At 42.8% G+C, this 23,536-nt stretch overlaps 1 protein-coding gene across 6 annotated transcripts in view; it reads right to left on the reverse strand.

Moving 5' to 3' along the window:
- Positions 1-23,536, reverse strand: part of ERC2 (ELKS/RAB6-interacting/CAST family member 2) — a 670,240-nt gene that overhangs the window by 479,384 nt on the left and 167,320 nt on the right. For all 6 annotated transcript variants that reach the window (XM_075833908.1, XM_075833906.1, XM_075833904.1 and 3 more), the window contains 2 exons: positions 22,596-22,751; positions 20,295-20,462 (listed from right to left, as the gene is read on the reverse strand). In XM_075833908.1, the coding sequence (XP_075690023.1) occupies positions 20,295-20,462; positions 22,596-22,751 (324 nt within the window). The remainder of the gene's footprint in view (positions 1-20,294; positions 20,463-22,595; positions 22,752-23,536) is intronic.

The following is a 23,536-nucleotide window of genomic DNA, read 5'->3' on the forward strand; positions in this document are numbered from 1 at the left end:
TTACTAATACACAATTTCTTAACCTGTGCAGCCACCACAAGTAGATGAGACCCAGAGGACTAACTCAGTGCTCAAATGCAAAATCTATAACAGGGCCCCCACCAACCATGTGCCAATTATGGAGGCAAAGGGGCTTTTAGTCACCCTCAGGCACCTGGTATCTCTGCACCCCCTATAACTACACCCTGACAAAACCTAATAACTTCAACTTTACTGTGGGTGAAACTTTACTCACCGCAGATACATGATATATTAGCGGTTCAGAGATTCCCAGAGTTATATACAGGACCACAGAGCAGTTCCAGAAAGTTTCTTGGCAGTGCATGCTAAACATGTTTTTAGTACAAGGACTAGTCTTAGTTATCAAAAGAACTGAATCCCTCCAATCCCCCAAACAAGGCTGTTCAGCCCGATATCAAGCACTTAAATGGATAAACTGCTCAATTCCCGCCAATGGTCTAATAATGTTATCCCAGCATTTCCTGTAACAACAACTAGTATTAAGCTTTCACATCACCAAAACCGTTATAATATAAATCCACATTACCAAACATGATACATTGAAACTTCCTGCTCTTTGGGTAGAATACAAAACATTTATCACATTTGCACTGAACGAACAAGCTTATAGTTACAAGGGAGAGAACCATGTAACACAATCTATAATATGCAGAATAAAAAAAAGTTTAGGAAAAAGTATTACAGAATACTCCAAACATCGGTTTTGAGACCAAAAGAGGGGACAGCAGCTGCTATGGGGACCTTAGTAAACCATCAAGTTATTTTATTAGCAGTTCCCTACTGTATTGGTATTAAAGGAGTCACTTTCTTTAGTAGGGAGAAAGTCAGTGCAATACAAAAAGACAACTGGGGAGAATTTACATTTCAGCCGACTACAGACCACGCGCTGTTACCCAGAGTAGGGAGCTACTTAGAAAGAGAAGCTATCTCTCTCTCTCTCCGGCAGACCCCTATGTAAATATATATATATATATATATATATATATATATATATATATACACACATATATATATATATATACACACACATATATATACACACATATATATATATATACACACACATACGTGCATATACATACATACATATACATACATAGTACTGTGAAAAAGTCTTTGCATCTCATCCTATTTCTTCTATATTTATCACATTTAAATGTTTAAGATCATCCGACAATTTTAACATATGACAACACGAGTAAACACAAATTGCAGATTTCAAATGATCATTCCATTTATTGAGGATAAAGACTTATTCGAAAAATATATCAAACATGTCAAAAAGTAATTGCCCATTTTAATTATTGGTTGTGCCACCCTTGGCAGTAACAACTTCAATCAAACGTTTGCGATAACTTGCGACAATTCTTTTACATCGCTGTAGAGGAATTTTTCACCCACTATTCTTTGCTACATTGGAGAGATTTCAACCATGAACTTCCTGTTTCAAGTCTTGCCACAGCATCTCAATAGGATCCAGGTCAAAACTTTGACTCGGCCACTCCAAAACCTTAATTTTGTTTCTTTTGAGTCAGAATTGGACTTGCTTGTGTGCTTCGGGTCATTGTCCTGCTGAATTACTCAACTGCGCTTGAGCTGTAGGTCAGGAACTAACGGACGTACATTCTCCTTCAGGATTCTCTGATAGAGAGCTGAATTCATGGTTCCATCAATTATGACAAGTTGTCCAAGTCCTTCAGAAGCAAAGCAGCCCCAGACCATCACACTACCATGTTTGACTGTTGATATGATGTTCTTATGGTGGGATGCGGTGTTCGCCTTATGTAAGGTGTAACAAGATCAATATCTTCCAAAAAGTTCTACCTTTGACTCATCAGTTCACAGAATATTATTCCAAAAAGTCTTGGGGGTCATCTAGATGTTTTTTGGCAAATGTGAAACAAGCCTTTGTTTTATTTTTGGTCATCAGTGATTTGCACCTTGCAACTTTCCCATGGATGCCATTTTTGCCCAGTGTCTTTTCTTATTGTGGAATCTTGTACATTGGTTTTAATGGAGACCTTAAATGAGACCTGCAGGTCTTTAGATGTCCGTCTGGGTTGTTTTGTGACCTTCCAGATGAGTCGTCGATGCACTCTTGGTGAAATTTTGGTAGGCCAGCCACACTTGGGTAGGTTCACCACTGTTCCTAGCTTTCTCTATTTGTGGATAACGGATGTCACTGGGGTTCGTTGGAGTCCCAAAGTCTTATCAATGGCTTTGTAACCCTTTCATGTCTGGTAGATTTCAATGACTTTGGCACCTGTATTTGAATCATGGCATCATGTGCTGCTTTTTGAGTCCTTCTAGCCGGCGTCACATTGCCAGACAAGTTTTATTTAAAGAGGCTCTGTCACCACATTATAAGTGCCCTATCTTGTACATAATGTGATCGGCGCTGTAATGTAGATTTAGAGCAGTGTTTTATGACCTATGTTAGCTTTATGCTAATGACTTTGTTAATGGACAACTGGGCGTATTTTACTTTTTGACCAAGTGGGAGTTGTGGAGAGAAGTGTATGACGCAAACCAATCAGTGACCAATCAGCGTCATGCACTTCTCTCCATTCATTTTTGTATATTTCTAGCTAGATCACAATGTGCGGCCAGATACACACACATTAACGTTACTCAAGTGTCCTGACTGTGAATATAGATCACTACCAGCCAGGACGTGATCTATTCAGAATCCTGACACTTCAGTAACGTTTGTGTGAGATTTACAGCAAAATAAAAACCACTGCTGTAATCTACATTATGTAGCAGATAGGTCACTTATAATGTGGTGACAGAGCCTCTTTAAGTGATGTTTAGATTCAACAGGTCTAGCAGTAATCATGCCTGGATGTGGCTAGTGAAATTAAACAAAGGTCAATTAAATTTGGTTAAGAACTGGTTGATTCAGTAGCTAAGGAGGCAATAACTTTTTCACATAAGTCCAGGTTGGGCTGAACCGCATTTTTCCTTTAATTAATAAAATCTTCATTTAAAAACCGCGTTTTGTGTTTACTTGGGTTATCTTGATCTAATATTAAAAGTAGTATGACAATATAAAAATATTCAAGTGTGACAAATATGCAAAAATAAAATACATTTGGAAGGGGCAAATACTTGCTCTCAGCTGTAATGATAGGGGTAGGGAAACGGACAAGTGAGCCCTAATCTACCCGCCACTCTGTCCCTGCCTACTTGCAACGACCCGCCCTAGGCGATGGGGTACAACTGGGCGGCGGTCCCTACGCTCAGTAAGTGCACGAGACAAACATACAAGGGAATATAAAGCAAAGGGAAAGGGGCAGTTGCCCACGGCAACACCGTGAGCAACAGAGTGGTGAACGAGCCAAGTCAAACCAGGAGAGCACGAGGTACCAAACGCAGAGCAGAAGAGTAGTCAGAAAGCCAGGGTCAGTATGGAGCAGGATCAAATAGTAGGAGCTGTAGCTGGGCCAGGAAACCACACGGAAAGAATCACAAGCAAGGAGGAACAGGAAAGGCAGGTATAAATAGACAGAGGGCGGGAGCTAGCTGAGTCTGGCCAGGCTGCGATAGGCTCTCCCACTCCTAAGCCTGCCAGCCTGAGTGGTGGAAGCTGGAGTCAGTCTCAGAGAGATAGACTCAGGTGAAGCCTGATTACCTCTGGAAGTTAACCCCGAAGCTGTGCCTGGCAGATCCTTTACAGTACCCCCCCCCCCTTTTATGAGGGGCCACCGGACTCTTTCTAAGTGGACCTGGTTTACTGGGGAAACGAAGGTGGAACTTCCTGACCAATACCCCAGCGTGAACATCCCGGGCGGGTACCCAAGTCCTCTCCTCAGGCCCGTATCCTCTCCAATGGACCAGGTACTGGAGGGAGCCTTGGACCATCTTGCTGTCCACAATCTTGGCCACCTCGAATTCCACCCCCTCAGGGGTGAGAACGGGAACAGGAGGTTTCCTCGAGGGAGCCAAGGACGGGGAGCAGCGTTTAAGGAGGGAGGCATGAAACACGTCGTGTATACGAAAAGATGGGGGTAACTCCAGCCGGAAGGAGACAGGATTGAGGACTTCAATTACCTTATACGGCCCAATAAACCGGGGAGCAAACTTTTTGGACGGGACCTTAAGACGCAAGTTCCTAGACGATAACCACACCAGATCCCCAACAATAAACAAGGGGTTAGCAGAACATTTTCTATCAGCCTGAGTTTTTTGTACGCTCTGGGACGCCTCTAGGTTCTTCTGAACCTGGGCCCAGACTGTGCACAGTTCCCGATGAACGACCTCTACCTCGGGATTGTTGGAACTACCAGGTGAAACGGAGGAGAACCGTGGATTAAACCCAAAATTACAGAAAAAGGGGGAGACCCCTGACGAGTTACTGACCCGGTTATTAAGGGAAAATTCAGCGAGGGGAATGAATGAGACCCAATCATATTGACAGTCAGAGATAAAACACCTTAAATATTGTTCTAGAGATTGATTAGTCCTCTCAGTTTGGCCATTGGTTTCAGGATGGAAAGCAGAGGAGAAGGACAGATCAATCTCCAACTTCTTACAGAAGGCTCTCCAAAACAAAGAAACAAATTGTACCCCTCTGTCCGAAACAATATTGACAGGGACCCCATGGAGACGGAGGATGTGTTTGACAAACAAGGTAGCTAACGTCTTGGCCTTGGGTAGTTTCTTGAGGGGCACAAAGTGGCACATCTTACTGAAGCGGTCTACTACCACCCACACCACCGACTTGCCTTGGGATGGAGGCAAATCGGTGATAAAATCCATGGAGATATGTGTCCAAGGTCTCTGGGGAATGGGCAACGAACGTAGTAAGCCCGCTGGTCGGGACCTGGGAGTCTTGGACCTAGCACAAACCTCACAAGCGGCGACGTAGGCCTTAACGTCTTTAGGCAACCCAGGCCACCAATAGTTTCTGGCAATGAGGTGTTTGGTACCCAGGATGCCTGGATGACCAGATAGTGCGGAGTCATGATTTTCCCTAAGTACCCTTAGCCGATATTGCAGGGGAACAAACAGCTTGTCCTCAGGAAGGTTCACAGGAGCTGAACCTTGATCAGCTGCAATTTCAGAGACTAAATCAGAATCAATAGAAGAAATGATTATACCGGGAGGCAAAATACAAGCAGGATCTTCCTCCGAAGGAGGGCTGGCCATGAAGCTACGCGACAGTGCATCGGCCTTAATATTTTTAGACCCAGCCCTATAGGTAACCAAAAAGTTGAATCTGGTAAAAAATAGCGCCCATCGAGCTTGTCTCGGGTTTAGCCTCCGGGCAGATTCTAGGAAAACCAGATTCTTGTGGTCGGTAAGGACCGTTACCTGGTGCCTAGCCCCCTCCAGGAAGTGGCGCCACTCTTCAAATGCCCATTTAATGGCTAAGAGTTCGCGGTTGCCAATATAATAGTTACTCTCAGTGGGCGAAAACTTCCTGGAGAAGTAGGCACAGGGGCGGAGATGGGTGAGGGACCTGGTACCCTGGGACAAGACAGCCCCCCCTCCCACCTCGGATGCGTCAACTTCCACGATAAATGGCTCCATTTGGTTGGGCTGAACCAGCACCGGGGCCGAGATAAAGCACTTCTTAAGGACCTCAAAAGCCTGGACAGCCTCTGGAGACCAGTGGAGGAGATCAGCACCTTTGCGAGTGAGCTCCGTAAGAGGCTTAGCGATGACAGAGAAGTTAGCAATGAATCTCCTGTAATAATTAGCGAACCCCAAAAAACACTGTAACGCCTTCAGGGAGGCAGGTTGGACCCATTCCGCCACAGCCTGAACCTTGGCGGGGTCCATGCGGAATTCATGAGGAGTGAGGATTTGACCCAAAAATGGTATCTCCTGTACCCCAAACACACATTTTTCGGTTTTTGCAGTTGGTTTTCCCGAAGGACCTGGAGCACCTTCCTGACATGCTCAATGTGGGAGGGCCAGTCCTTGGAAAACACCAGTATGTCATCAAGGTACACTACAAGAAATATCCCCAGGTAATCTCTCAAAATCTCATTTATGAAATTCTGGAAGACCGCCGGCGCATTACACAACCCAAAGGGCATGACGAGGTATTCGAAATGACCTTCGGGCGTGTTAAACGCAGTCTTCCACTCATCCCCCTCTTTGATGCGGATAAGGTTATACGCCCCCCGTAGATCAAACTTAGAGAACCATTGGGCCCCCTGAACCTGATTAAAGAGATCAGGAATCAAAGGAAGGGGATACTGGTTCCTTACAGTGACCTTATTCAGGTTACAGTAGTCAATGCATGGCCTAAGACCACCATCCTTCTTCCCTACGAAGAAGAAGCCAGCACCTACCGGAGAAGTAGAGGGGCGAATGTAACCCTTGTCCAGGCATTCCTGGATATACTCTCTCATGGCTTCACGTTCGGGACAAGAAAGATTAAATATCCTACCCTTAGGAAACTTAGCTCCTGGTACCAATTCGATAGCGCAATCGTATTCTCTATGAGGAGGTAACACTTCGGAGGCCTCCTTAGAGAAAACATCAGCGAAGTCCCGAACAAACTCAGGTAGCGTGTTCACCTCCTCAGGGGGATAAATAGAATTAACAGAAAAACATGACGTCAAACATTCATTACCCCATTTGGTAAGCTCCCCAGTATTCCAGTCAAACGTGGGATTATGCAACTGCAACCAGGGAAGGCCTAAAACCAAATCTGACGATAATCCCTGCATCAACAGTACAGAGCACTGCTCCAAATGCATGGAGCCAACAAGGAGTTCAAAAACAGGGGTATGCTGTGTAAAATAACCATTAGCAAGAGGAGTGGAGTCGATACCCACTACCGGGACAGGTTTAGGCAAATCAATCAAAGGCAATTACAAGAGACATAGCAAATTCCACAGACATGATATTAGCAGAAGACCCTGAATCCACGAAGGCACTGCCGGTAGCAGACCTACCACCAAAAGAGACCTGAAAGGGAAGCAAGATCTTATTACGTTTCATATTTACGGGAAATACCTGTGCGCCCAAGTGACCTCCCCGACGATCACTTAGGCGCGGAAGTTCTCCGGCTGCATTCTTACGCTTAGGACAGTTGTTCACTTGATGCTTGTCATCCCCACAGTAGAAGCAGAGACCATTCTTCCTGCGGAAATCTCTGCGTTGTTGGGGGGACACGAAGGTCCCGAGTTGCATAGGTATCTCTGAGTCTTCCGGGGAAGAACGAAGCAACGGAACCTCGGGAGGCATCATGGGGGAGTCGGAGGAGAAAACACATAAACGTTCGCGTTGTCGTTCCCTGAGACGTCGGTCAAGTCGTACCGCTAAAGCCATAACCTGGTCTAGGGAGTCAGAAGAGGGATAGCCAACTAGCAGGTCTTTCAGGGCATTCGACAGACCCAACCTAAACTGGCACTTTAAGGCAGGGTCATTCCACCGAGAAGCTACGCACCACTTCCTAAAGTCAGAACAATACTCCTCAACAGGTCTCTTACCCTGACGTAAGGTCACCAGCTGACTCTCGGCAAAGGCAGTCTTGTCAGTCTCGTCATAAATGAGTCCGAGAGCAGAAAAGAAAAGATCAACGGAGGAAAGTTCAGGGGCGTCAGGAGCCAAGGAGAAGGCCCATTCTTGGGGCCCGTCCTGGAGCCGGGACATAATTATACCCACTCGCTGGCTCTCAGAACCTGAGGAGTGGGGCTTTAAGCGAAAGTAAAGCCTGCAACTCTCCCGAAAGGAGAGAAAAGCCCTCCGGTCCCCTGAGAACCGGTCGGGCAACTTGAGGTGGGGTTCAGGAGTTGAGGTGAGGGGAACTACCAAGGTAGCATCAGGCTGGTTGACCTTCTGAGCCAGGGCCTGGACCTGTAGGGAGAGACCCTGCATTTGCTGAGCCAGGGTCTCAAGGGGGTCCATAGTAGTGTCAGGGACCAGGGTAGACTAGGTATATGGGCTTGTGATTATGTAATGATAGGGGTAGGGAAACGGACAAGTGAGCCCTAATCTACCCGCCACTCTATCCCTGCCTACTTGCAACGACCCGCCCTAAGCGACGGGGTACAACTGGGCGGCGGTCCCTACGCTCAGTAAGTGCACGAGACAAACATACAAGGGAATATAAAGCAAAGGGAAAGGGGCAGTTGCCCACGGCAACACCGTGAGCAACAGAGTGGTGAACGAGCCAAGTCAAACCAGGAGAGCACGAGGTACCAAACGCAGAGCAGAATAGTAGTCAGAAAGCCAGGGTCAGTATGGAGCAGGATCAAATAGTAGGAGCTGTAGCTGGGCCAGGAAACCACACGGAAAGAATCACAAGCAAGGAGGAAACAGGAAACGCAGGTATAAATAGACAGAGGGCGGGAGCTAGCTGAGTCTGGCCAGGCTGCGATAGGCTCTCCCACTCCTAAGCCTGCCAGCCTGAGTGGTGGAAGCTGGAGTCAGTCTCAGGGAGATAGACTCAGGTGAAGCCTGATTACCTCTGGAAGTTAACCCTGAAGCTGTGCCTGGCAGATCCTTTACATCAGCATTGTACAATATTGCCTGGTAGGCTATTCATTTGAATTGCCGCAAGTAATACTACATTTCTCCGGTAGTGGTCACTGCAGAGGAAATGTATCAATGTATAAAACCCGTCAATCAGCTGATCCCTGGGCCAACTGCGTTTCCAAAAAGGAACCGTCATGCTGTGACAACTCCTTTGAGTAATTTCTTAGTAATCTGTAATAATAATGTCATAATATATTCTGATAACATATAAATGGATAAATTCCTGTATATTATTTTTTTCCCCATTGCTTACAGAGTGCCAACATACTCTGCAGTGCTGTCACCATTCACATTAGTCACTGTCTCTCATGGGGCTCGCAATCTGATTTCCCCATCTCAGACCCATGCACATTAGGGCCAATTTTATAGCAATTAAAAGATATGTTTACCTCTGAAGATGTTTCTTTTTTTTTTTTTTACCTAAACAGTGTATTAGAGTGTATTGTGCAACTTTGTAATTTGTTTTTATTAATTATTAGTTTTCTATTTATACTGGATACATAGAAGCTGTATCCTGCGTTGATACCTAAATCTGTCAGGACAGCAGGACTGACTGCTTCGGTGACTGCGGGTCTTGTGTGTCTCGGACACGCCGGATCCAGCTGTTATTGATCACATCTAAGTTCATAATTTAGACGTGATCAGAGACACGCAGGACCTGCTGTAAACTAAGCCGTCAGTCCCGCTGACCTGACGTATTCAGGTTTTAGCGAACGATACAGCATCTGTGTATCCAGGATATAAAGAAACTGTATTTGAAAAAGTAAAAAATTTTTTTTATAGAAAACAAATTACAAAGTTGCACAAAACACTCTAATACACTGTTTTAGTTTAAAAAACAAAACAAAAAAAGCCTTAAAAAAAAAAAGGTATACATAGCCTTTAACCTATTAGTATATTTTTGTAGAAGAAAACCCACACAAACACGGGGAGAATGTACAAACTCATTGCAGATGTGGCCATTAGATATACTTATATATCACAAATAAACAAACAACTGCGGCTTTTGTTTGTCATAAAATAATGTCTACCGGTTAACCTGATCCATTTAACAAACTTCTATAACAAGTTTTCAGTTAAACTTTCATGAGTGTTCTTCTTTAATAACCATGAATAAATAATCTGCAGATGGAGACCTGAATGTAATATGTACTGGGGTGGTGCAAGGTAATAAAGCTCAACAGGTGATATTTTCTTACAATAATTCCACTAACGGGCATTCTACATAAAAGAGACCATGGTAATTTTATCTGTGGCAGTAAAGAATGAAAAGAAATGCAAGACACATCGCTTTGACAAATGATTTGTATAATAGTCAAACAGCCAAGATTTCATGTCAAAGCGAAAAACCTTCGGACAAAGAAAATGTTGCTAAAAGGGCAGTAATGGGGCAGGAAAACTTTCATGCCATTTCACAACAGGTTCACCGCCATCCTTTCAAATTCTTAGGAGTCCAGGTGTCCTGCTTATTTCCAACTGCAAACAACTAAGCAAGAAGATAATAAAACATCTATGACAAAGAAGCACTATGTGGGCAGATAGACATGTGTGGGCACAAAGAGTGGTCACATGTAAAAACAAGTGATGGTTGACTAGTGTTGACCATGGCCCCAATTCAGATGTAGTATGGTGGCTACTGGTGAGAGTAAAAATTGTGTTTGTTCCTTGTTCGTTAACGCAGGTGATTTCTCAAGCAACCATGAGATATGTAAGGGAAATAACTTCTTTACTGAAACGGAGTTCCCTGTATAAACAAATCCTATCTCAGGAGAAAGTCACCCGACCGATCAGTCGATCAGCTCTTGAAATCCCAGTGATCTGCTGATATCACATGGAGAAGATGCAACCGGATATATGAAAAGGTTTGGTTGCAGTGGAGTGAAGATAGATGAAAGAGCTTCCACTGACACTCCAGCTGATGTCTAAGGGGTAACTAAGAGAATCATCTCTTGTCCTGGGAAGTAGGCTCTGTAGAACCAACATAGCCACGTTTCATGGAGGGCCCGCGGCATGAGCGGGTCCGTGCCGACACAGCACCCCCGTGCCCGGTGGTGCCGCTAGCAGCCGACATGGCTGCTACAGAAGTAGCGACGCCACATTCAATAGTAACTGCATCCTTAGGACGCAGATACTGTTGAACACTAACTCCCTGCTCAGCCATTTACTAGGCTACAGGTCAGGTTCGGCCTGCAGCCTATAAGGTGCAGGGACAGGATCCCTGTGGAGGTCGGTGTGATGACGTCACTGGATCACGCCAGTCTACGCAAGGATCCCGTCGGCGTTGTGGAGCAGCTCCGTTTGTCGTGGGAACTGGGGCTAGGTGAGTATAATATTTTTGTTTTATTTGTTTGGGCGACACGGTCTACAAGGGAGAGGTGGGAGACTATATGGCATTATCTACAAGGTGGAGGTGGGGGCACTGTCTACAAGGGGGGAGGAGGCACCATCTACAGGAGGGGCTGTGTGACACAATCTACAGGGGGGGCTGTAACGCATAATCCACAGGGGGGCTGTAACGCATAATCCACAGGGGGGCTGTAACGCAAAACCTACATGGGGGGCTGTATCACAGTCTACAGGGGAGCACTTTCTACAAGGGGGGCTGTGTGTAGCTTCTACCATGGGGGGGGCCTAGTGAAAAGTTTGCTATGCGGCCCAGTCTTTCCTAATTACACCCCTGGCCATTGTGTATATAGGTATAGAGCACATGCACACGTACTACCAGAGAGGTATATTGTGTTCCGTCAGAGGCTGTATGGCATAGAATATTTTTGGCTGATGTTAACTAAAATTAAGCTCTGCTATGGACTTTACCCACTGGGTAGTGCCCGTCTACCCAGGAAATAGCAATTACAGCTGGCATCGGATTGGATGACATCGGCAAAGCCTGTGTTTTACATTTCTGTTTTCTTGTTTTACATTTTCTATGTATGTCTCCCAGAAGGTTTATGATGTGATCATGCCAAAATATTCAGCGCAGACATGTAGTTATTAAAAAACTAGTAAAATATAGGTGACAGCAGTAGTAATTTAGGTGTACTGGATAACTGGCTCCTAAAATGTATCCATCAGTTTTATGATATACTTACATTTCAGAATGTTTCATACAAGAAAAATGGTATGGAAATATATATAATATACTTTATGGTTACACCTAGTTGAGGCACTGACAACACACAAAAGGACAGGTAACAGAAATGTGAGGCAACCGCGTGGACTGTGCTGGAAACAAAGAGATGTTGAAAGGACAAGGTCAATCAAAGGACTGTGAAATTGATATACTAAAATAACATAAGATGGTTGCTGTGTGATGGGTACAGCAAACGAGACTTGCAGGGAATGCGGGATAAATCAATGGGTTAAGGAATACAAGGATGAATGGGTGACCGCAGTTAGCCACTCGTTGAATGAAGCCATTAAATAATGTAGAGAATGGCTGTGTTGGTTGTGTCAATGAGAAGGTGCAGAGAATGGAAGTGGGCTGCTCATTCCGATGCAGTACATGCAAGATGTAGGGTTACTGTACCTCTGAAAAATGTAACTAATTAATGATCTGGGAGCAATAAAACAAGAAACTGGGAATAGACCCAGCGCCTATTGAGTGTATATGGGACCAAGATAACTTTGAAACCAATAACAATAAAATGAAAGGCTATGTACACATTTGAAATGTTTGTGTTTTTCTAAATAAAAATATCTATCAGTGTGTTTGGTGCAACTTTCTAAATAATTTTTATTCCAAAATTTTTACTTTTTGAGATACAGCTGCTTTACATCCTGTATGCAGAGCAGCTAAATCTAGTGCTGAAACCTGTATCCGTCAGGTCAGCGGCATTGAGGGGTTCAGTGTCATCAGGTCCTGCGTGTCTGACATTCAGCATCGAGCGGTTACCGATCACATCTAAGTCCATAACATAGATGTGATCAATAACAGGTGGATTTTAAATAAATTGCCTGCTTTAGGCAATCCCTTGAGCCTCCCAACATGAAGCGGAGCACAGGATTTCCCAACTAAGGGCTAATGAACACAACCGTACTGATTTTGAGGTCTGTAAAACCACGGATCCTATGTGGTACATTTGTCCGAAAAAATAATTCGTAGTACATCTGTTTGTCATTAGTATTCACAGATCCATAAAAAGAAGATAAAGGCTGAAATCACTGCCAACCCCCTGAGAAGGTCACATGATCCGCAAATACGGACCTTAAAATGACATATCCTGAGATTTTGCGCCCTGGATTTGCGGCCCCCAAATACAACTGTTAACATCACAGTTGTGTGCATGGGACTATATAAATAAATGGGTCCGTGTGCTATGGGCAAAATTGCGGATAGCACATGGACAAAAACCACGTTCGTGTGAATTAAGCCTAAACTATCGAACAATCAGCTGTAATCTGTGAGGGGACCCGCCAGAAAGACCACCACAGACATCCCACAGTTTCCATTAAAATCGACTGTCTGTGTAATGCAAAGACATGGTAGGTCCTAGAGAGAGAGATGTTCTTTGTGGCCACTCTCCCATCTGACTGATAGATGAGGGTCCTGAATTCGGTACCCCCTCTTTCACCCAGAATTTCCTAATAGGGTATTTGATAATGTTTCATCTAAACCAAAGAAGCGCTTTAAGTTTACAAACCCTACAGAAGAATGCATTACAAAAAGTGAAAAAAATAAATACATTAATAAGTAGAAAAGCAGCAGTGCAGTATACAGAGCCAAATACGTGTAATGGAAAGAAGTTGATTAATGTACGCTTATAGAGCAAAATGTTTTCTGAGCATGCAGACTGAAAGCATTAACACTTTGTGACTCTCTGTAGAATAAGCAAAGCACCATCACCTTCAAACACCCAGCATGTTTCATATATAGATGGTCCATTACACTATAGCCAAAGAATGAGAAATATCTGCTGTGTTAAAAGCCGTGCAAGTCGTAGGATTTCACACCAATAAACTATGTTATTTCTGAAGTGTTACAGCTCTGGAAAACGTAAAAAAATGACATCAACCTGAATTGTTTGGAATCGCATGTCTAATACGTATATGTATACATGTGTGTGTATTATATATTACCGTTAGTAAAGTATGGTTACTAAGCAGAGCACAGAAAGTTTGGTGATTTAGTTATTTAGGCTGTTCTAAAGTGGGCCCCCGAGAAGGAGATTTTGGGTGTGCAGAAATCTGTTTACACACACTGCAAAAATGCTCATCCAGGCCGGAAAACTACCTGGATGGGATATAGACATAAAGTTATATGCATCCGTCCTTTACTTAGACAGTCATCTTTTGGCCGGGTTCACACGTAGCCTAAATACTGCGGATATTCCGCAACAAATTTAATTGCGGAAAATCTGCAGCGTATTACAGTAGCAGCAAAGTGAATAAGATTTGAATACAACTCATCCGCACGCTGTGTAAAAAACCCACCGAAAAACCGTTCATAAATTGACCTGTGGCGCAGGTTTTTTAAGCAGTCAGCTGATCACCTGTTCATTATAAAAAGGGGATGGATTGATAAGACAAACACTTTAAGGTTACAAAGTTTTAAAGAAGTTGTCTAAGATTAGAAAAAAGTGTATTTTACAGAAACAGCGCCATTCTTGTCCATGAGCTGTGCCTGGAATTACAGCTCAGCGCCTTTGAATTGAATGGGCCTGAGCTGCAATACCAGATACAGCCTATGGACAAGGGTGGTGCTATTTAACAAAAAATCTGTAATATCTGGGGAAAGCCAGATCTCACCACTCACTGATCAAATAAATGGACGACCATGTTTGGCAACAATTTTCAACTGCAGAGTACCTTTTTTTTTACCAGCAACCGGTGTCCACTCCAAAGGCCTGCAAACCATCCAAGTCAATGTACTCAACACGTTCAAAAATTGAGTTGTGCCGACTATCCTGCACAAATGCAGAAGGTGAGTGCGTATATGGTATGATCTCCTATCAGTACATCCATATACCCTTAGGATATTTACCTTAGAGGAGCGCCTGTGACCCGCCCCCCCCCCCACCACCACCCATTTCCTCTCCCTCCTTTTTAAAAAACAAACAAAAAACAATTGTTCTTTTTAGGAAGAATTACATTTTATGCTCCGGCTGTCCATACAATGGCTGAGCACTCATAAATCATAAGCTAATAGTATGGGAAAACAATCAATGTTAATTTGCTGTTCCGCAGTGACCGACACAGCACTATAGCCTAAATACAAAGCAAATTCCGTATCATTGATAATGGCCTTATACACAAATGTGTCTTAACTTAAATGTAATCCAGGTAAAGGATGTGGTTTCCATCCAGCTAACTCACGGAACACATTTTTATGGCAGCGATCAGGGGCTTCCTTGTGAATGTCAATAATTCATTACAAATATAGCAAAGACTATTTCTTATTTGCTCATTGAGCTGGAACAGCTGGAAACTAATAAATCATAAAGCTGTTAGTGTGTTTGGTTTGGACTTATGGAGCATTAATAAAAAAAATAAAAAAAGAGAGAGCTACAAATGGCAGCATAGAGTGTATATATCCATAGTAATGCCTGCGAGCTCCTAACTAACATCCTGAAATAGTCCCCACACAAACCTCACATGTTCATGTTTCTAGAGCCCTAAACTTGTACTATAGGTGTGTATATACTGTATATTCTTCAACGAAAATCAGATATATCATTAAATAAAAGTATAATTCCATAAGATGCAGCTCCATATAAACGGCCTGTACTGTGATGCTAGTCTGTGAGGCCTCTTCACACGTATGTGGGCCCAGACATTTCGGAGCTGCACTACTTTCACACCAATTATAGTTAGGGCAGTTTCCCACATTTATAAAGCAGGAGTGGATCCAAATCAAAGAAAATGTATAAAGGAAAGAAAGTGAATTCACATGCGGCAGATTTGTAGCAGAATTTTTTTTGTGACTCAAAAATCTATTCCATACCTCTGAATGTTTTGGGTTTTTTTCTGCAGAATGTGCACGAATTTCTGCAGGGTCATTCAGATGTATGGATAAGTCACAGAAATTTCCAAAATAAATTCTTCCACGTGTTAACTTACCCTTACCCTTCCATATTTTGTATCCACTCTTATGTGGCTTGAAACAACAAGTGGTTTGTATATCAAGTGGAGTTCCAAAAACCGGAGTTCAAAAGAGGAGTTAAAGCCCAAGTAAGTGCTCTTCTACTTCTTTTTCTTTTTGATTAACACCTGTTCGCTGTTTTTTTTTGTAACTTGGATAATGGATAGCAAGATTGGAGGTTTTCTTCAGTGCACAGTTTGCCATATGTATGCACGACTGGAGCCGGAGTTCCAGGGTGAATATCTCTGTGGCAGATGTGAGCATGTTGTTCACCTGGAAGCTCGTATTAGAGATCTGGAGGAGCAGAATGCAACACTGAGGAGGATAGACAATTTTGAGCGGAGCTTGCTGCTCACAGAGCATGCAATTAGTGGGTTAGAACTGGAGGGTGAAGACATGGGTGAGCAGGATCAGGTAAGTAGCTGGGTTAATGTAGTTAGGGGCAGTAGAAAGGGGTCAAAGAAAAGGAAGGCCGATCCGGTTTCTGACATTCCAGGCAAAATTGCCAAGTTGGGTGATGATGCGAGGGTGTCAGTCTCAGAAATGGCAGCCCTAGTGGATACTGATCTCCCTAACAGCCGGGAGAACAGCCCAGCTAGTAGTCGGCGGGATGGTAATGCAGGTAAGCCAAGACAATTGATAGTCGTAGGGGATTCTATAATCAGGAAGACGGATAGAATAATTTGTCGCCAAGACCACCTCAACCGAATGGTTTGCGCTATCCCTGGTGCCAGGGTTCGGCATGTGGTGGAACGGGTGGACAAATTGCTGGGAGGGGCTGGTGATGATCCAGCTGTCGTGGTCCATGTCGGTACCAACGACAGAATAAATGGTAGGTGGAGGAGCCTTAAGAATAATTTTAAAGAACTAGGCTACAAGCTGAAGGGAAGGACCTCCAAGGTTGTATTCTCAGGAATACTGCCTGTGCCATGCGCATCACAGGAAAGACAGCGGGAGCTCAGGGAGTTAAATGCATGGCTGAAGTCTTGGTGTAGAGGAGAAGGATTTGGGTTCCTAGGGCACTGGGCTGACTTTTCATTGGGGTACAAACTGTATTCTGCAGATGATTTGCACCTAAATGGAAGGGGGTCCGCTGTGCTGGGGGAGAGAATTCTAGCTGGGGTGGCGGAGTATTTAAACTAGGGCTGAGGAGGGAGGTCAATGTAGAAAAAAAAGGGGTAGCCAGGTTAGAGAGGGGTCAGACTATATTGGTGGGGGGAGAAACAGAATGTGGGGAGAGGACTAGACAACAAGATAAGGAGATCCTTTCGTTACAAAACATCAGTGTAAATAAAAAGGCCCGATTAATGTCAAATCACATTTCTGATAATAAAAGTGAAAAACTGACAGGCAAGTTAAAGTGTATGTTCACAAATGCCAGAAGTCTAGCAAGCAAAATGGGGGAGCTGGAGGCCTTGATACTGGAAGAAAATATAGATATAGTTGGTGTTGCTGAAACATGGCTGGACTCTTCACATGACTGGGCTGTAAATCTACAGGGTTTTACACTTTTTCGGAAAGACAGGACAAATAGGAAAGTTGTCAAACTAACCTAATCTGTTTTTATGAAGAGGTGAGCAGAAGTCTAGACAGAGGGGCCGCTGTGGATTTAGTGTTTTTGGACTTTGCAAAGGCATTTGACACTGTCCCCCATAGACGCCTAATGGGTAAATTAAGGACTATAGGTTTAGAAAATATAGTTTGTAATTGGATTGAGAATTGGCTCAAGGACCGTATCCAGAGAGTTGTGGTCAATGATTCCTACTCTGAATGGTCCCCGGTAATAAGTGGTGTACCCCAGGGTTCAGTGCTGGGACCACTATTATTCAACTTATTTATTAATGATATAGAGGATGGGATTAATAGCACTATTTCTATTTTTGCAGATGACACCAAGCTATGTAATATAGTTCAGACTATGGAAGATGTTCATGAATTACAGGCAGATTTAAACAAACTAAGTGTTTGGGCGTCCACTTGGCAGATGAAGTTTAATGTAGATAAATGTAAAGTTATGCATCTGGGTACCAACAACCTGCATGCATCATATGTCCTAGGGGGAGCTACACTGGCGGATTCACTTGTTGAGAAGGATCTGGGTGTACTTGTAAATCATAAACTCAATAACAGCATGCAGTGTCAATCAGCTGCTTCAAAGGCCAGCAGGATATTGTGGTGTATTAAAAGAGGCATGGACTCGCGGGACAGGGATGTAATATTACCACTTTACAAAGCATTAGTGAGGCCTCATCTAGAATATGCAGTCCAGTTCTGGGCTCCAGTTCATAGAAAGGATGCCCTGGAGTTGGAAAAAATACAAAGAAGACCACCGAAGCTAATTAGGGGCATGGAGAATTTAAGTTATGAGGAAAGATTGAAAGAATTAAACCTATTTAGCCTTGAAAAAAGACGACTAAGGGGGGACATGATTAACTTATATTAATATTTTCCCTTCCCTTGGTTGAACTTGATGGACATGTGTCTTTTTTCAGCCGTACTAACTATGTAACTATGTGTGCCCAAAAACTGCATATTTATATCCAGCCGATGGCCTAGTTCACACAACGCAGTTTGGCATTCCTCTCAACATTTGAATCCCCATTGAAGTGATATTTAAGCCTTGCCCCGATTCCCCCAAGAACACTCACAAAACATTCACAGCAAAATCCAGCGAAAACCGGGACAGTTGGGAGACAGTTGGTGCAGTTTTGGCATGTATGGGGTTGGTTTTTTTTTTCAGTTAAAATGAGGAGTGGCACCAACCTGGCACCAAAGCTGCAACAATTAGCAGGCCAAAATTTAAAAAAAAATAAAAATAAAAAAGGAGCATACTTTGAGAAAAAAACAAAGACCACACTAAAAACATCTTTAAAACAAAAGTTTGCGAAAAATCCTGCATGCAAATGAAAACTCACATTTTCATATTTGCTCTCAACTAACAACTGGACCTCAAACGAAAAAACACATTGACAAAGTGCTTTAAAATGCGCCTAAAAATGCCCTGTTGAAAGTTGACCGAAAATTTTGTTAAAAACAAAATTATTATAGGGAAAACCACGATGCTGCCTGTAACAATTGATACTCTTTAAGCTACAATGAAAGAATGTAGTCTGTAGTATTCAAAGAAAATTTGACCCCAGCTCCTTAGTCTACACTGGAGAGGGTGTGGTCTGGCACACAATGAGCTCAGGGGGAGTGGCCTGGCACAGACATTGAACGCATGGAGGAGTGGCCTGCCATATAGGAGGACTGATAAATGTGTGGTGTTCCGCAGGAAGCTTAGGAACGAGTGGTTTGCCACATAGGAGAGAAACAAAAGGACTCCGAAAGGAGTGGTCTGCCACATACCTATAAGGGGTCTAGGTTACCACGGGTCTACATAGCTCAGGAATGAATGGCACACTGTAGAGCTGGGTAATTAGTGGTCTGCCACATACCTATAAGGGGTCTAGGTTACCACGGGTCTACATAGCTCAGGAATGAATGGCACACTGTAGAGCTGGGTAAGGAGTGGTCTGCCACATACCTATAAGGGGTCTAGGTTACCACGGGTCTACATAGCTCAGGAATGAATGGCACACTGAAGAGCAGGGTAAGGAGTGGTCTGCCACATACCTATAAGGGGTCTAGGTTACCACGGGTCTACATAGCTCAGGAATGAATGGCACACTGTAGAGCTGGGTAAGGAGTGGTCTGCCACATACCTATAAGGGGTCTAGGTTACCACGGGTCTACATAGCTGAGAAATGAATGGCACACTGAAGAGCTGGGTAAGGAGTGGTCTGCCACATACCTATAAGGGGTCTAGGTTACCACGGGTCTACATAGCTGAGAAATGAATGGCACACTGTTGAGCTGGGTAAGGAGTGGTCTGACACATAGAAGATCCAATTAAGGTTATTACTTCAGTGACCAAATGTGCTATAGTAGTTAAATGTATTTTACACTATGTGGAACAGAGCTGTAAATTTTTTTGGCCGGGTTCCCACAGTGAAGATTTGCTGCAGATATCGCATGCGTTTTTTAAGCCAAAACAAAGAACGGAACCTAACAGAAGAAATATATAAACGAAGGCATGATGGATCTCCTGGATCCAATTCTGTTGTTAGTCAGGCTGTTCACTTTAAAAATTGCAGTGGCGTTGTGCCCTGTGTCTGTCTCCAGGTGCCCTAGGTCACTTGGTGCCAGTGATCACCACATTAAATTGTATCTGTGTCTTCCCTCTCCGCAAGTGCCCCATGGGGCCCCGGGTACCTTCAGAGTCTATAACCACCACTAGTAGTGATGATTCCTGTGTGTTGCTACAATTGTGTAATTTTATTTCTCTTTCACTAATGAACCATTTCAGGTTTTTCTTCACACGGGAGACTTTTTGCTGCAGCTCTTCTAGTTCTAACTAGAGGTTCTTTAACTTCGCACTTCTTTTATAGCTGAAATATGCTTTATCATTTGCACATTCTTGCTACTTTTAGTAATTAGGCCCATAAACAGCTAGACCTGTTTTATAAAAGTGCTAATAGCTCCTTCAAGTTCCACCGTGTAATGTTATTCTTTTCAACATAATAGTCATTTCAGCATTTTTCTCATAGTAGAGGCCAATAAAATAACAATTACTTAATATGTCAGAATATGTTAGAGCAGATTCACAATATAGGCTGTGATTAATGAGGGCGCTGTAGTCAGTGAATGAACGTACCTCTGTCTGAAGGATCGCAGCCCTCTGTTCTTTGGCAGTAAGAGATTCCTTAAGTACTTCAATGTGTTGTTTGCAGTCGGAGTTCTGATTGCCAAGAGTCTCCAGCTTGGTTTGTAAGGCAAGAAGTTCAGATTCCTTCTTTGACAGTTCCAACTTCAACTGGTCAATCTATAAAATGATAACAATTAGTTATAGTAATTTTATGATAATTAAAAAATCAAAGCATTTGGCATAAGAGTCTGGGAAAGACGGGGTGGGGGCACATGGGGGGTGACATAAATTAAACAAAAATGCGAGTGCCAAATTTCCAATTGGAGTCAGCCTCAATCCACACATTGGAGAAAAATGATGTAAGCCCGGCCGAATTTAGTTATCATACACCGGATGACGAAAAACGACTGTGCTTAACAACACTGATGAAAATATTTCATTCAAGACATGTAGTCATTGTTCTATACAAACCTAATACTATTAGTTTGTGTCTACAGCTCATATGCAGATCTATGTTTCTCCATGGTAACAGACTACAAACAACATCCTGTAAAGTCTGATCCTGTAGTCAAATTGACATCCATTTGTCGCCTTGCTAACCTACCAAATGAATGTTCGTAAGAAGTCGGAGACAGATAAAAGGGAGTGTGACTGCAGGATGAGACTAGTAGTCTGTTACCATGGAAGCACATAGGTCTTCAGCTGCAGACACAAAATGATTGGAACAATTAAAAAAAAAAAGGGTTCCAAAGGTGGACCTCATCTTTAACATGGTCACATTTTAGGGTCTGTTATATGGCCGCAACAACCCTTTTGGTTCTACTGCACAGAATCGTAAGGGTCCGGGTGCACTGGTCCGGGTCCGCAATAAAGACCATAAAATGTGACCATATCTGTGTATACATCTGCTTTGAATACAGATAAAGCTTAGATTACAATATAAAATTCAGTTTGTGGGGTGTGATCTTATGCACCAAGACTGAAAGTGGGCAATGTTTATCTACCTATTGGCAGCTTATACGGACGCAGAACATATATTGTATTTTTTTACATTTGGATGGAGTGGATTGAAATGTTAGTGAGCCACTAAATATGGTCAGCGAGGATAGTGACTCAAATACTTCTATGATACAAGTATCACATGCTTATCACTCACACCTCATCTCAACAATATACGAAGGACTGAGAGCTGGAAAATACTTAGGAGGAAGAAAAATTGGTTTACTGTTGTTAAAATGCAAAAACAATTACTATCATCCCTGTGGTCCTTTGAGGTCACACTCCTGCCGTTTTACTAGACAGATTTTGCCCTTCCCCTAGTGATGATGCTTGAAATTGGGCCATAGGATCGGACAATACTGGGGAAGAATTTAGGTAGTCCGGTATTGGACAAAGATCTTCGACCATCAGCATATTCCTGTAAGAATGGGAAGAGTTGGTCCTGCACCCCCAATTTATTCATTATGGAAGGCCATGGTCTTGTTTTAATGTATGTATTATAGATGTATTTTATATTTTCAAAAAATAAATAAAAACCAAATAAATAAAAAACAAAAATCTTTTTCATTTCATGTTGCAGGACGTTAAGTCACTACAACCTACAGTGATTGGACGAAAGGCCAACAATCAACCAACAATCAGAATTTTTTTGTATAATATAATATACATTATGCAATTTATACACTAATGACATGGATTCCAATGCCAAAATCGGTAACAGGGCTCCCACATACCATTCTTAATACTGGCGTTTAAAGTGTACCTATACTTTCAGAAAACTTTTGACATGCCATAGTGACATGTCAGAAGTTTTGATCAGTAGGGGGCCATGAGACCTCCACCTAGCCCTAAAATGAAGCGGCAGAAGCGCTCAATGAGCACTGTGCCGCTTTGTTTCTGATAGGATAGCCAAGCGAACGGTGTAGGGGCTCAACAGACAGACTAGAAGTCTGTACATTGCTTGATCAGAAACGAAGCGGCACAAGCGCTTCTGATGTTTTTTAGCGATCGGTGGGGGTCTCAGTGCTTGATCTCCCACCGATCAAAACTTCTGACATGTCACTATGACATGTTAAATGTTTTAGGAAAGTATAGGTACACTCAGACACCAGGGCCGGGTATGACTACTACTTCTGCACCCCATATAGCTACGCCTCTGTATATACTCAGTCATTGTAGACAGTAAAACATTTACAAAGCATCTATGCTGAACCACAGTGGTCACTATTAACTAAAATCCAACATATGCAGTTAGGAAACAGACATTTTTATACAATTTTGTGCTAAATTTATAATTATACCGATACTCACTTTGCTTTTCATAAACTTTGAATGACTTTTATATACTTCCATCTGCTTGATTTCCTCCTCACGGTCTTCTGTGTTTAGGATACCATTTGTTTTTATGATTTGAATTTCATCCTCTAAATCTCGGATATTTCTTTCAAGGGATGCTATTTTGGTATCCTGTGTCAAAAAGGAAAATCGTAGTTATTAGTACAGAGGGAAAAGAGGAAGCACTAGGAGCCTAAATGACATAAGAATGGGTTAATACAAAAGCGATATGAGAAGCAGAGCCAGGGAGTTCTGGTCAGTAGATCAGGATCAGGCTATTGTATACATCACACAATCCATGCCATGCAATGCTGTAGTAAAATGCTACAAAAAACTTAAATACCTTATACCTAATTAAAATATAAAAAATTTACATGGTGTGAACACCAGGAAAAGTATTAAATGGGAAAGTACGGATGTGTCTTTTTAAAAATTGCCATAATACCAACTCAATACAATCTCGCGCCATCAGGTAAAAAAAAATATGTATATGTTAAACATATACATTTTTTTTAGCATGAGAGTATATGGGCGACGAATAGCATCCATCAGAGGCATCCGTTACAGCCATCCAGTACCAAAAAAACTATATGTCAAATGTATATGTTGTTTGTTTGGGGTTTTTTCAACATGGGAGCTCTTTGGTGCAACAGATGGCCATAGAATGCCTCTGATGGATGCCATCCTTTGGCCATCTTTCGCCCATAGTCTATCATCTTAAAAAAAACTTTATTTTACATATAGTTTTTTTTTACTGGATGGCTCTGTCAAAAGTAATTTTTTTAGGGAGACCATGGACAACGGATAGCATCCGTCGGATGTATACTATTTTTTTTACATGTATGTTTAAAATCGCGTGCCATACATTTTGGGTTATGTTGGATTAGAGAGAAAGTAAGGGAAGACATCTGTATGTG

This window comes from Rhinoderma darwinii, chromosome 7, assembly GCF_050947455.1.
Source record: "Rhinoderma darwinii isolate aRhiDar2 chromosome 7, aRhiDar2.hap1, whole genome shotgun sequence".
In the NCBI taxonomy this organism is placed as follows: domain Eukaryota; kingdom Metazoa; phylum Chordata; class Amphibia; order Anura; family Rhinodermatidae; genus Rhinoderma; species Rhinoderma darwinii.